General features: G+C 36.1%; 1 protein-coding gene across 1 annotated transcript; it reads right to left on the bottom strand.

Moving 5' to 3' along the window:
- Window positions 1–8,369: 8,369 nt before the first annotated feature.
- LOC111999658 (aluminum-activated malate transporter 2) lies at window positions 8,370–10,849 on the bottom strand. Its single transcript, XM_024031790.1, has 6 exons — window positions 10,576–10,849; window positions 10,311–10,451; window positions 9,844–10,116; window positions 9,313–9,425; window positions 9,046–9,189; window positions 8,370–8,711 (listed from the first exon to the last, which is right to left on the bottom strand). Exons 1-6 carry the CDS (start codon window positions 10,847–10,849, stop codon window positions 8,370–8,372), a joined length of 1,287 nt encoding a protein of 428 aa, XP_023887558.1.
- Between the last annotated feature and the right edge of the window lie 4,889 nt (window positions 10,850–15,738).

The raw sequence follows: 15,738 nt of genomic DNA, 5'->3' as shown, positions 1-15,738 counted from the left end.
AAAAAAAAAAAAAAAAAACAAACAAACAAACAATCAATCAAAAAAAAAAAACCCACAAAGAATATTAAAACAAAAATCATGCAAATTAAAAATAAAATAAAAGCAAAGAACCAAATGAAAAAGAAAAAGAAGAAGAGCTGTAAGGTTGAAATTTATCAACCATCTTGTTGGCTTTATTCCGTGCCAATTTGCTTGTAATTTAAGCGCTTAGTAACCCTGTATTTAGGTGGAATTATTGTAAGAGTAGTGTGTGAGAAGATGTAAAGAAAAGCTCAAGTATATGCAAAGAAGCAGAGCTTCGCGGCTAGGACTCGCGGGCGGCTCGCGGGTGGCTCGCGGTTGCAAGTCGCCAACTTCAGGCACGTGAGATGCACGCAGGGAAGCTAAAGGGTCGCGCCAGCTGTCGCACTACAGGACAAAAGTCCCAGGCTAGCCAGGCCGTTACATCGCAACTTTGACAAGCTGAAGGACCAAGCCGCCAATTTACCCTGTTTGGAAAAAATCTGTCTCTTCGTATTCTCATCTCACCTCACTATATATAGACCCTTATACCCACTAAATGGAGAGAGCTTCCAGAGAGAATTTTATGAGAGAAAACCCTAGAGAAAAACAAGATTGCCTCATCCCCAATCTTCATCTAAGAAACTCTACAAATTCCTCTACTCTCTTCCTCTCCATTGTCATACCCTTGAGAGGTCTTTTACCAAATCCTTATCTCACCACACCCACGTCTGTGAGAAAGTTTATTTGGTGCTGAAGGAAGCAGTTTGGAAGGAACCAATATACATTGGTTGATGCTATGGTCAAGTAGCGGAATCCGGTAAGCTAGAAAAGAAAAGGTTCAGCGCAACCTCGTTGGAGCAAGAAACTTTGAGAGCTTAGATACCTGGGTAGATTAGGCTTGGAGGGTTTATTGCTGTTCATGTATCCCAACTACATTTTCTAGTGGATTATTGACCGCTTGGAGGGCGGCGGAGAGGTTTTACGTCGAGGACTTCGGTTTCCTCTTCGATAACACATCGTGTGTTGTCCGTGTGTTTGCATCTTTCTTCCCTTTATCTTTGCCTTATATTTACTGCTGTGAATGTGTTTATATTTGGCTTAGATTGTTTATCAATTCTATTATAAGCTTTTTATCATGTTCTGCACATTAATTGTTTGATATAAAGCTTGAATTGGTATTTTTGTAATTTAGGGTCTAAACGTTCAAAGATGTTTCATACCCATATTGAACTTTCAATTGGTATCAGAGCGGGTACACTTGTTGTGGTTTTAATACCTGAGTGTGATCCCTGACCCCTTGTTGAGATGGATAGGTCTCAATCTCTCACTATTCCACCATTTTTTGATGGTAATAATTATGCATTTTGGAAAGTCTGAATGAGAGCATTTTTATGCTCTATAGATGATACCATTTGGGATGCGGTTGAGATTGGTTGGACCAAGCCGACGGATCCTAAGTCCACTTGGGATAAGGCAACTCTCGCAGTAGCCAATGCTAATAGTAAAGCGTTAAATGCTATTTTTTGTGGTGTGTCTCCTGATGAATTCCACAGGATCTCTCATATAACGGTAGCCAAGGAAGCTTGGGAGATTTTGGAGACGACATATGAGGGTACAAAGAAAGTTAAGGACACAAAGCTTCAGATACTTACCACTAAATTTGAAGAGCTCAAGATAGGTGATGATGAACCATTTGATTCATTCTATGTAAAGCTCAATGAAATTGTAATTGCTAAATTCAATCTTGGGGAGAAGATTGAAGATAATAAGGTGGTGAGAAAAATTTTGAAGTCCTTACTGAAGAGCTTTCGAGCAAAAGTCACAGCCATAGAGGAAAGCAAGGATTTGGATGAAATTAAGATCCAAGAGCTCATTGGGTCACTTCAAACGTATGAGCTTGGACTACCTTCCCACAAGACAAGTAAATCGCTTGCTCTTAAAACCATCACCGAAAGAATGGATAATCCTTCCGAAGAAGATGGAGTGGAGAAAGAAGTAGTATATCTTGCGAAAAACTTTCAAAAATTCTTGAAAATGAAGAACAGTGGAAAACCATTCAACAGAGGGAAATTTTCTTCTTCAAAAGGTGATAGGAAAGAGTTTACGAGGAAAGAAGGGAAGGATTCTCAACCTTCTTCAAACATTATGTGCTATGAGTGCAATGGCCATGGACATCTAAAGAAGGAGTGTCCAAATTTTCTGAGAGGAAAATGCAAGGCTTATGCCACGACACTTAGTGATTCAGAATCTTCTGATTCTGACTCGGAAGAGAGCTGGGACGGAGAGGGAAACTACTCCGCCTTCATGACCATTGCTCATGTGGAGTCATCAGATGATTTGGGTGCACTTGTGAAGGAGCTTGGTGAGCATTCTGATTCAGAGTCTATGTGGATTGTTGAAGAATCGGAAGATGAAAAGGAGGAAGAGTCAACTGATCTTCAAAAGAATTACGCCTCACTTCTGGAGAAATCAGGTGAGTATGCAAGAGTGGCAAAGGGGTTGTGAAGAAGATGAAGAACTAAGGAAGATTACAAAAGTCTCCTGGCACGATACAAGGAGGCAAAATTTGAGATTGAAGCACTTAATGGTGAGCTATCGAAGCTTACACAAAAGTGAGATTCCTTGAGCAAGAGGTAGTGGAAGCTCATGCCAAGATAGATAGGGTCTTCTCCAGGAAGTTAGATGATGCTATTTCATCTCAAAAACATGCCTCAGACAAATCCAGATTGAGATATGCCGGAGGAAGTAGCTCATCAGCAAATGTCACCAAAGAAGTGAAGTTTGTAAAGGTTAAGGAGACGACTGTGGATAGGTCCAGTCCTGAGAAAATTAAAGCTGAGAGAAGAAGAATGTGGCTGATCAACGGGTATTACATAAGTCCAGTAATCAATCAGAATCCAGATATGAAGCTAGAGGAAGATCTTCCAAGACAGCAGCAGGTCCTAGAACAGAGTATGTTTGTCATTATTGCGGATTGTAAGGACATACCAGACCCAACTGTCAAAAGCTGAGAGTAGACAACAATGCAAGTGCACCTTGGTCACGAGGAAGAAGAAATGATATGAGGACTTAGGGTGGTGAGCAACCAAGAAGCCAAAAACGTGATCCAGGAATGATGGACGTGATGAAGATATTGGTGTGTTCACAAATTGCTTGGAAAGCTTTACACGAAGGTTTGACAGCCCTAACTCTCGTACCCGATCCTGTCAAGGATATCACCCCAAACGCACGTGACGTGTGGGTGACGAAGGGTACTCATGCATAAGCATTACAACATGTCCATGCATCAATATTTCCCATGTTTGTGTATATGCTTGGTTGTGTGCTTCTTGCTAGTTTTTAGATTTTTTTTGTTTGTCCTTGGTTCAAATGTTTTACATTGTTCTTTATGTTTGTTTTTTATCAATCTTTTACTATTTTGTGTCAAAAATCCAAAAACACATAAAAAGTAGAAAATCCAAAAGTTTGATCACTTTGTTGAGTTTTTGTCTCAAAGCATGTTTTGCCTTGTACCTTTGTACTTATGGCTTTGTGCATTTAACGAACTTAGCTTGTCTCTCATGCACTCATATCATTGTGGAAGAAATTCTGAAATCTATGTGACTGTTGTAAATAGATCTTCAACCTTGTCATGAATGATTAGTAAATAGTTTTGTTGATCTTGAGACATGCATAGACTCATGCCTATATATCTTCCCACCTTTTATTTTTTATGCTTAAAAGAGCTCTCTAAATGTAAATCTCTAAATGAAAAGAGATATAGAGCTGCAAAAGTCTGTCGCACAAATTAGTATTCGACTAGGAAAAAGGGAAAGCGACCAAAATAAAATGTATGAATGATGCCCAAAAAGCTAAAGGCTAACTCATCAATTGAAATATCAAAAATTTCAGGCATCTATCTCTTAATGAGATTTTCTTTGCTCAAATATTGCAAATGATATGTTGAATATGGAGCCAAATGTAAAGCTTCAAAGAATTGTTTTCAAGTACTTGTGGGAGGTCATATATGCATGTTTCTATAATTGAGATAGATCACATTATCTAGTGCTAGTTGTGTGTGCCTTGATTGAATTGAATCATTGAAGCTTCACATTGGACTAAGGACTATCTCATTTTTGATATCCACACACAACACACAAGTCTATGTTCAATGAATGTCATATTCATTTGTGTGATTGTACTTGATTAAGTGTTTTCACATGCTCAATCTTTGTTGATCAAACACAAAAAGATTTTTGAGTGTTTTGATTTGTTTTTGGAAAGTACTTTGTTTTTACAAAAATGTCAAAAATTTCAAAAAAAAAAAAAACAGTGTTGCCCTGCTTTGGCGACTAAGTCGTGAGTTGGCCCAGTCGATGTCCCAGTCGCGAGATCACTCAGAAAATTTTCGCGGCTAACTAGCGAGTAAATGATCTAATCGCGAAAAAGACTTAGAAAATTTTTCCAAATTTTTTTTTTTTTTTTTTTTTTAATTGAGCGCAATTTTTTTTTATTTTTTAATAAGGGCATATGAGTCAACCATTGCTACCTACTGCTCTGTCTGCCTTGTTAGATCAATTTTCCAAGGTATTTGACATCCTTCCTAGATTGCCTCCAATTTGAGGGCATGAGCATCAGATTGTACTCAAGGAAGGAACAACACCAGTCTGTGAAAGGCCCTATTAAAAAATTATGTGCACTTCCAGAGTCAATGAGAGACACTACCTCTCTATTCTTTATCCTTCCGCTAACCCTCATTGTTTGAGAGGAAGGGCTACCCACTAAAGCATACAAAGTAATTTCAACAGGAGCAATTATATTCTCAGATGCTTGCACAGCTTCTTGATGTCCCATCATCTTCCAACTCCACCAATTGTACTCCAGATTTTTGTTCAATCTCCATATCACACCCTTCAAGTAAAAACAACTTAGCTCCCTTACACCAATGCCCCATTTGCCATTTTTCATCACAATTATAACAAAGTCCAAGTTTCCTCCTTTCCTCCATTTGAGCACTAGTTAACCTTTGTAATGGTAGCTTGAGTTTCTGATCAGTCTTACTCTCAAACTTAGGCAATCCGAGAATTGAAAGTTTCCCATTATCAATTACACCACCCCTAAATCCTTTCCTACTACTCAACAAATACTCTTCTTGGATTTTAGCTAACCCAAATGTTTCATTAAGGGACTTAGGTACTAAAATTCTCACAAGTATTCTAAATTCATCCTTCAATCCACTCAAAAAACAGCTATGTTTATGAGACTTAGATAACCCCACAAGTCTGTTAGAGAGAATTTCAAAATTACCTTTATAAGCTACCACATATGAAGTTTGCTTAAGACGGGTAAGTACCACCATAGGATCATCATAAGCTGTGACTCCAAATCTGGTTTATAAAGCTTTAACGAAGACATCCCAGCTATCAAAACCCCTAGCTTGTTCAACATTTTGAAAAATTAAAGCTTCCCCCATCAAGATGATACAACGCATAACCACTTATTAATGCTTCAAAGTGTTCTGATAAGAAAAGAACTACTTTGCTCAATATACCCAGCAAGTTGGATCTTCTCCTGGAACCTAGGAAACTCCAATTTCAGATTCTTGATAGAATTCATAGGCAAAGATTCTGAACTTCCCACATGATTGTTGACGAGAAGAGCTCAAGAGCTTGAACTTGGAGCTTGTTGTCGCTTCTCCTCTGCTTCAACCATTCTTTGCATGAACCTATTAATGGTCTACAATTGTTTCTAAATTTCTTGTAAAGCTTGCTCATGATTTTCTGAAACCCTAGCTAAAGCTGCGATTTTTTCTGAATTCTGTGAGTTGGAACGAGTTTCTGTCATGGTGGTGTGGAAGGATCGGATGTTCTGATACCAATGTTAGGAATTGTGTGATATAGTTAAGAATTAAGGTAGGTCACTTTGAGGGGACCTGGGCCTCTGTAGCAGAGAAGAGAGAAAGAAATGAGAGTACAAAGGATTAGAGAGAAAAGGAGATTAGCAAGAGAATTCATTCATTAATCCTTTGTACAATATGATTCCTGATCTTTATACCAGCATGACCTTAGCTACTTTAACTGCCAAATGCTCCTACTAACTAACTAATTAATATGCTGCTACTAACAGATACACTAATGTCATTTAGGTACAATAGCCTACAGCCCTCAATAAGGTACAAAACTACAGATACCTATCAAATAGACCCTTAAACTCTTTGCTCCACCCTCACTTGTAGGCGTTTTTGCATTGAAATAACTTCAAATTTATTTATTTTTTTTTGCTTTTGATTAATTAGTTTAATTAGTAGTCATTATTTAAAGTTATATTTTACATAAGAATCTCATTTGAAAATATAATATAATGTCACAACTTACTATGAGGGAAAGGAAATCATACAAGTGTATTTGTTATAAAGAACAAAAATCTAAAGGTATGACGTACTAAACATAGGCAAGATCTTGATATTTCCCAAATCTTGAGGAAAACGATACATTTATTCACATTATAAAATTCTACAGTAATAGGATTAGATTAAGCATTATCGATAACCATCCATTTATCTTTTTCTTGTTAAAGTTTCTAGTATCATTATTATACTAATAATGTTAAATAGACAATATTATTAGCAACGCGATGTGTGATACCTTGTTGTATATACTAGAGTGGATGCGGAAGAGGAAGCATAGAATAGGAACATCAAGAACATGAGGGTTACGTGGTTCAGTCTTGACGGCCTACATCCACAGAGGAATCCCTTAAGGGCTACATCTTTATTGTATAAGAGTTTGTATATTGATGTGTAGTACAATAACCTGTGTTACAATGAACCCTAACATGAGTATATATAGGCGACTAAACCCTAGACTACTAGTACAAGCAGGAATGGGTTTGGGCCTATTACATTGGGTTAATAAGTCTAATATATATCTCTAACGCCCTCCCTCAAACTCAAGATGGAAGCTTAATGAAGGCTTGAGGTTTGATAAGCATGAGAAGATCACTTGGAGATGCCTTGAAGAATGCATTTGAAGAAACCACAATGAAGAATGTGCCAATTGGCCAATTTCAGAGTTTTAAATGAAGAAACGGGTCCAAAATTGGAATCTACGTGAAAAACTGAGCAAGATAGTCCATTTTGGAAATTTTGACTTTTGGTCAAAGGTCAATGCAAAAAGTCAAAGTCCACTGGTCCAGGGTCAAAGTCAACGGATACTGGTCCGGGTCGGGTCACGGATCGGGTAGCAGAGCCGCTGACGTCATCCTATGACGTGTCGCTGACGTGGACTAGGGCTGATGTGGACGTGCTGCGTGGCTGCTGACGGAGTGATGACGTCATTCGATGACGTCAGATGACATCAGCAACAGTTTCTGGCGCGTGGTAGGAGCGTGCGATGTTCACCAGCGCGTGGAGGAGAAGCCCAAAATTCTAGAGGTGCATGAGGGTGCGTGGAGGGTCAGATTACGACTTGGAATCTCAGGTTTTGTAGATTGGTGAACAGGGAGGCCGTCTGGGCGGCGCGTGTAGTGCAATGCTATCTGAGATTCGAGATTTGTGGCAGCACGAGGGTGATTTTCCAGAGCCAATTGCGGCGCGTGGTGGCGTGTGGCTTGGTTTCGGGTGACCGGACTTCTGGGTTTTCCTCATGGGAGGTCGAGGAGCATGTATGTTGGGTTGATTTTGTCAGGCGAAGCCTTGATTTGCACAGATCTAATATTGATGTCACCAGTTTGCTTGAGTTTGTGGATCTTGGACCCAGGCTGCGAGATGCTGTGGAGTCTAAATCCAGCAGACAAGCATATGTGAGATTCTTCTTTACTTACTAGAGATGTTTGTTTGATGTCAAGATCGAAGTTTGGCTCTGATACCATGTTAAATAGACAATATTATTAGCAACGCGATGTGTGATACCATGTTGTATATGCTAGAGTAGATGCAGAAGAGGAAGTATAGAATAAGAACATCAAGAACACGAGGGTTACGTGGTTTAGCCTTGACGGCCTACATCCACGGAGGAATCCCTTAAGGGCTACATCTTTATTGTATAAGAGTCTGTATATTGATGTGTAGTACAATAACCTGTGTTACAATGAACCCTAACATGAGTATATATAGACGACTAAACCCTAGACTACTAGTACAAGCAGAAATGGACTTGGACCTATTACATTGGGTTAATATGTCTAATATATATCTCTAACAAATAGTAACACTCCCCTCGAGATGATAATTTTGCTGCTGAACGATATTAGATCTAGCCTTCTTATACTTTCACAGGCCAATATTATTCTTGGTAGAAAAATCCACTACCTCCAACAAATTGGATATGAACCGTCGGAAAGTGGCAGCAATATTGTTCCCCGATCGATGGAGCACATATATATGGTTGTTATGGTGACACTCCTGTGGCCGGAGGCTTGAAATGTGCAAGGCAGGCTAATTCATGAACTGCATCGGCAATCTTCACGATGCATGGTACAACATCAATTAGAGTTAAAGCAACTTCTGCAGATGGTATGATATCTTGGAGATTAGCATCTTTCAAATGGTATGTATCAAGCATGGATTTCAGGCTTTCAGTAGCGGTTTTTAAGTTTTCAATGTGGGCATTAACTGATGTTGATTGGTTCATTTTTTTGATTGTTGATGCTAATTCCCTGAGAGCTTTTTCAGATTCTGAGCAGATTTTTGTGCTTGGATCTTGAATTTTGCTTCCGAACTCATTGAGCGTCTGTGAGGATGGCAAATCATAGGTCAGTGAATTAACTATACTTCATGAGTCATGATTAAGGATGTATGACATTATAATTACTATTTGTGTTTTTGTCTTTTTTTTTTTTTTGAGATAATTATAGTTTGCTGTTAATCCCATAACTCGAATAATCTTTTTCCCTAAAGTTCCAAACATATGTATATATACATGTGTATGTATGAGTATACACTTTGGCAAAAAAAGAAGAGTATATACAATTGTTGTCTACATAATCTTTGCAGAAGAGTGTTCTATGCATAATGACTTGTGTGAATTAAATCATCTATTTAGATTTTGAGTAGTGCTGATTTACTTGGATCTTAGAGTTAAGGCAGTTGTTAAGAGCGTCAATTTTGTAAGCACATTGCCGAGTTAGGGTTCCAATTTTAACGTATTGTTTCCAAGGATGACAGAACCCAAAACGATAGTGCCACAGTTCCCATCTTGCTAGATTAGCCTGAAAATTAAAAAATAATTACAACAAATTAAAGAAGAAAAATTCAAGTAGCCATGGAATTCAAATAACTTTTTTTTTTTTGAGGTGTAAACAAGAGGATTACGGTGACAATTTTATACTCACCATAGTTTCTTCAGTGTTTTTTGAAGTGAGAAGACTTTTATATCCTTGAAGAAATGGTTTATCACTCAAGGGTTGCCCATCCTCTAATATTTTGAAGTATTCGCCTTTAAATCCTGTAAGTTTGTATTGGTCAATATTGAGAAATTAAATTAAAAGAAAAAAAAAAGAAAAAAAAAAAAAAGGAGAACGGAAAGGAATTATATACTAAGGACACTTAACATGACGTGGGACATAGTTACAAGGAATTCTTGAAAAATTAGGACATGAGTTGGTATACAAAAAATAATTAATAGGCATATTTTGTTTCAATTTTTAAAAACATAAATATGGTTTTTCCTCCCAATACATTATATATGGACACATACAAGAGTGTTTTGTTCTTGACATATCGGAAACGGATGTCCAACATAAATATGACTAGAGTGATGGAGTGTTCATGATTTTTATATATATATGGGGCATGAAAGTTTCATATTTATTTTACTATATATGTATATATATATATATATATGGAGCATAAAATATATATACCTTGTAAGAAATTCCCAAGCTTTTCAATATTGTTAGCTACCAAATTTTGAAGTTCCTCTCCAATCCAAACGGGACGTATACAGATGCATGTAACAATAGCGATAAAGCTACCCATGATGATTGTGGTTACCCTTTGATGGGCCATGCGTAGCACCTTATCTTCTCGGTAACTCGAAACAGATACTAAGGTGAAAGTCAATATGAATATGAGGAGCCCGTAATCATACCTTGTCTTCATTGTGGGAAAGAATCTTACAAATGTTACTGTTGCAGCTGCATGCATTACAAATCTAATAATGAGTTTGAGAATTTTGAACTATAACATTAAAAGGTTCGGGTGTATTTAGGAAACTGTTAATAAATTATTTAAAAAAAAATTTTGACACCACTTTTATTAAAAGTATAAAAAGTCATAAAAAAATTTATTAGAATATATATTAGAATTAGATCTGTCTGCAACATTTTACCTATTACAACGACGAAGAATCCAAGTACAATGGGCTCTCCTTTCTCACCAGCCAGAGTTGCTAGGTAATGAACTCCAAAACCTAGAGCACCAGATGAAAACGTTGCTAGCATCCTGTTTAAGCCTTTTCCCAGAGTTGCTCCTATAGAAGATTGGAAAAAAATCAGAAAGAAAAACGTTGCCAATTGTTAGTTCCAATTCTGAAGCTGTTATACCATAAAAAATTGGTTTATATAACATGGTAATTAAATAAGTTCCAAGCTTACCAACAGAAAACTCAGAGACAAGAACGACTGTCATGACAGCCCATATTGAATTTTCGCCAATACGATCATAGAGTGGTTGGATGTAGTAGAATAAGGAAACCAATGTGAGAGCCAGTCCTACTTTTAGCGAATGAACAATTCTCCTTGGATCATCTTGTCCCAGTTTCTTAATCTTCTCTGCCACTTCGACTATCTTATTAGCCAATAACTTGTGCCATACACATGCACGAGTGAAAGGTCCAGCATTTTCAATACTTGGAGCAGCAATATTCATTGCTATGGATTGAAAATGCAAGATTGCAATGTTTGAGAGAGAGAAGAGTAAAAAGAGAGGAGTAAAAAGAGAGAAGGGTTTGGATCTATGATGTTTAATTAGTAAAAATGTCTATTTATACGTGATAAATGTTGAATGGAACTATATAAATGTTGAATGGAACTTTATAGTACAATTTTTGTGAACAACGTGAAAAAAATGCCCCGAAATGGGAAGGGGATATGGTGTGGTGGGCGGTGGTTCTAGGGGGCTATAATTGGCCCTGACGTGTAATCATTGGATAAAAAACAGTCCAGCTAATTACATGAAAGGTTCAAACTATAGTTTGTTATATTTCCAATTAAATCTGTAGATTATTTTTAATGAAATTGAGGCGAAAGGGTTTAAATCCAAATCTGTGAACTTTTTAGAGAGAGTTAAGTCTTCCTAGCTAGCTTAATTAACGGGTATTCTGCGCCGTCTAGGTTTATGATGGAGATATGTTAGACAAGTTTTTGGGTGTAAAAGCATGGCCTAAGGTCAAGTGAGTTTCAAAAATTTGAAAAACAATAACACCGTAGTTAGAATAGAAAAATTAATTCATGACATCCATGCCTGCAAGTCGCATCCCAGTGTTGTTCTATCTATTCCTCTCCTATGGAAGTTGATTAAACTTGACCTTTAGAAGAAATGGAAGGAAGGAAACTAGTGAGGTCCACAATTAACAGCTGTTTGACTGTTTCTACTCGTATTTTTCATTATACAATACGCATGCCATGAACATGATTTGATCTTTAAACCATATTAGACATATTTTTTCCCGGAGAGATTTATAAGAAAAACGTTGCTCCCCCCTCCCCCACAGCCACATGGCACAAATATTTGACGAGTTATGTTTAAAGTATGTCATTATCTTGGCCCAAAGAAAAAGAAAATAGAATAAAAGATGTGGTTGATCTTGAAATTCCTAGGATTCTTTTTTTACTATGTTTAGTGTTTCATCATTGCTGACAAGAGGACTCTGGGAATTTGGATTTTTTGATAACCCTAGCTCCTAGAAATCTGATTGACAAGAGGATTCAAACAAATTTTTATCTACTTTCTCATCTGTGCCCACTGTATTCATTTATGTCTTGTTAGTTTACTATTGTTATACCTGTGTACTGTTGCTTTTCTTTGACCTCTCTGTAATCACGTCAATCGGACCTCCCATGCACTACCAGTACCAGAGGCTTTAAGCATGTCTCCCACATGTGCCATATGCGCTCTCTCCTAGTGGCGAAACTAGAAAATTTCTTCAAGGGGGTCATGCTAAATATTTTTTTGAGAGTCGGGTCAGGCTAAATATATATATGTACATCATGTATATACGCAAAAAATATGTTTATAACATGATTTACTATAAGTTTTATATTTTCTTACGTTAACAAAGTATTTACATCAAGTGTGTGTGTATATATATATATGTGAGTTTTAGTTAATTTAACTGATAAAATCTCTGATGGTTAAATAATAGATCTGTAGTTCAATCTTCGCCTACATCAAAAATTGATTGGTGTCTTAGTCTGATAATAAGAGCGGACACCATAGTAGGTTGAAACTCTCTAAAAAAAGAGAAGTGTGTGTGTATATATATATATATATATATGAGATCTTACTCCTAACCATTAAATCCACATTTATGATTTCTTCTAAAAGGAAAAAAAATGGCCATATTTCTAATTTTCTAAAAACAATAGAAGATAAATAAAGGTTTTATTAAAAATACTTACTTATGTATTTCTAGGATGTCTCCTAAATATTATTTAGTTGAATGAGCTATTATGATATATAAAAGTAATTAGAGGAAAAATAAATTGCATTAATAATTTATAAACTTTTATATATTTTTATGAAATGCATTAAATGCACTTTGAATTAATGAGTTACGTATGGTATAAGAATAATTTTGGGAAACAAAATTGATGTATTAGTCAAATCTAGGGGGTAAGGCTGTAAACGAGCCGAGCTTTGTCGAGTAGTGAATATTCAAGCTTGGCTCGAAAGCAAAAATAGAATGTTCAAGCTTGGCTTGAGTTTAATACGAGCTTAAAAATAATGATCAAATTTAAGCTCATTATAAAGTATAAAATCTTGAGCTCGGCTTGGCTTGACTTGATTCATTAGTCAAGCCAAACTTGAGCTCAATATCAAGCCCAAACTTAAGTTCAATATCATGCTTTTGAGCTTGAGATCCAATACAAGTGTAATATCAAGCCTATATCAAGTTTATTATCTAGTCTATTTGGTTTGGATAAGTGGTCTCAATTATAATTAATTAAAGTCTTAGAAGGATATGAGTTTACTTGTCAAGCTCATATCAATTTTATTACCAAACTCATAAATAAGCCTAGGTTCAACTTGTTTTGTTACTTTTGTATTGAGCCTTGGTATTCACAAACTTGTTCATGAACAATATTTTTTACTCTGGCTTGGCTCGTTTATTAAATAAGCTTAAAACTAAAACTTAAGCTTAGCTTGTTCATAAACAAATAAACATGAATGAGCTTTTTATTGAGACAAGCCCGATCTGTTTATGAGTGGATTGGTTCATTCATAGCCCTATCTAGGGGGGCTGTTATAAAAATTTATACATAAATTTTTATAATTTTACCAAAAATAGAAGAAGAGCAATTTTTGAAAACCCAAAGGGGTTGGCTTAATGGTTTCTAAGGTCTCGTGATATTCATGAGATTTTGGGTTCGAAATCTCTTTCCAGTATCTTGGGGCCATCTCTATGGAATTCCTCCCTGTAATAAATCGGTGTGTGTGGAACAAGGGGGCTACATATGCTCAAAGAAATAGTCAGATACTTGAAGAGGTTCGGATATCCTTGTTTATAAAAAAGAGCAATTTTTGAAAATTCAAAGGGGCCATGGCCCACCCTAGCCCCCCTCAATCAACCCCTTTCTTTGCATAGCTGGCACACATAAGGCTAAACGTGTCACCATTATAGACTAGGGGTGGCTGCACATTATAGAAAAGGTCAAACAACAACAAATAAACAAAAACATTCTATAACTTTTGACTGGAGTTTGTGGAAAAGTTTTGTCTTAGAACTCTTTTTTTCTCTCTCCCTTGTATGTGTGTTTGTTTCTCAAAAAGAAAAAAGAAGAAGTAATTGTCTCACATTACTTCGGGACCCGTTTGGTGGGAGGAGTGAAAAAGTGGGAGGGTAAAAAATTGGTGGGAGGATTGAAAAGTGGAAGGATAGAAAAAATTTAGCTTTCCCTCGTGTGTGTTTAGTTGGAGGGGTGGAAAAGTGGGAGAGATGAAAAACTCTATTGTTTGGTTGAAGAGAAAAGTGAGAGAATAGAAAATATAGTTTATATAAATTTACTCTTATGCCTTTATTACATAATATGTAAGAAATAATTTATTTGTACTCATTAAATAATATAAAAATTAATGCATCACACATATAAATTTATATTATTATCATTTTGTTATTATGTATACTATAATCTATTATATATATACACACACACTATTCTGGGTGGAACAAAAAAAAAAAAAAAAAAACTATATTTCCTATCATTTAATTGGGTTCCTATAGGTGCCAATAAGGTCCATGTACTTTTTATTTTAATAAACATCTTTTATTACAACGAAAAGAAGACTAATACTAGGCTTAGAAACATCTTTTATTTATTTTTTATTATTTAATTTTTTATGTAGATTTATTCAAGTTATGTTTTTATTAAATTTTGTATAATTTAAGTTTTTTCGAGACCATCCAAAAAAACATGAAACATGTGTAAATACCGCATTTTTTACCCCTTACGACCCGAATCCCTGTTCCCCAATGATGCTCGAACTCTAAAGGTCCAAGGCCAATTTAGAGCCCAATCAGATATCAAAAATTGAGAAGTATTAAAATGGAAAATATAATATTTTAAATGAGTAAAAATCTATTTTTGTGAACAAAAGACCAAAGTGGCTCTCGGCCCACGTACATGGGCAGTGGCCTGCGTACGGAACTAGGGTTTTATAAGCATGAAAAAGACAAGCTTTCTGCAATAATGACTAAGGTTTGGAATGAATCTCACATCGTTTGAGAGTCGTTCCAAATCCCATTTTTTCCACTATAAAAAGCCTTACATGGTATATTTTCAAAGCACACAAAAATCCAAAGGGAAAAATACAAGATTCACTAGAAAATAGTGAATCAAAAGGGAGTTTTTGTTGGGACATATGTGATTCACTTATTAGGAACATATGTTATTATTTTGTGTAATTGGCTAATCATTTGACAAAACTCATTTTATTTGTATTTGGCTAGATCTAGGATATGTTTAGTACTTTAAGAAACTTTATTTTAAGATCAAGTTTTAAAGCCATTCAAGTCTGTCCAAGATTCAAGTCTGAAAAGTGCTTGTCATTAAAGCTTGACAGCTAGCCATCTGCCGAGGTTTAAAGAGCTGTTTAGCCTTGTGGCTTGATAGCAGCTTAACAGATAATGTATATGTCGAGATTTATGAAAAATAGAATTTCATATCTGTTTTAACTCTAATCCGTGATTATGTGTTTGGGCTTTCTTTTCTCACAACCCTAGACATATAAAAGGATTATTTTAAAAGCCATCAAAAAGGACATAAGTTGCACAAGTGTTAAGCAAAGTTTGTTCAAGCAAATTGTGATCAGAGACAGAGTTTTGCCCTAGTTCATCAGTCTTGTAGAAGTTCTTGTGTTTGTGCATTGAAGGGTTTTGTAACCAAGCATCTTCTTGATCTTCATCGTTTGGATGAACTAAAGAACTTTGCAGCCAATAACCTTTTCTAGTTGGTGATTGAAGTCGCATACTAGGATTCGCGCAATTGGTTAGTCATGTACTGGGAGCCATGCATTGAAAGGAGAAATTGTCACTATAG

This window comes from Quercus suber, unplaced genomic scaffold (genome assembly GCF_002906115.3).
Source record: "Quercus suber isolate HL8 unplaced genomic scaffold, Cork oak 2.0 scaffold_794, whole genome shotgun sequence".
NCBI classification, from domain to species: Eukaryota; Viridiplantae; Streptophyta; class Magnoliopsida; order Fagales; family Fagaceae; genus Quercus; species Quercus suber.
This window is presented reverse-complemented; position numbering and strand designations above follow the sequence as displayed.

Excerpts from the sequence above, each read along its gene's own strand:
- LOC111999658 (XM_024031790.1), bottom strand. The coding sequence starts at position 10,849 with ATGAATATTGCTGCTCCAAGTATTGAAAATGCTGGACCTTTCACTCGT. Across the intron at positions 9,426-9,843 it reads GCTTGGGAATTTCTTACAAG|GATTTAAAGGCGAATACTTC; the intron begins GTATATATATTT and ends ACAAACTTACAG. Across the intron at positions 9,190-9,312 it reads AAAACACTGAAGAAACTATG|GCTAATCTAGCAAGATGGGA; the intron begins GTGAGTATAAAA and ends TTTAATTTTCAG.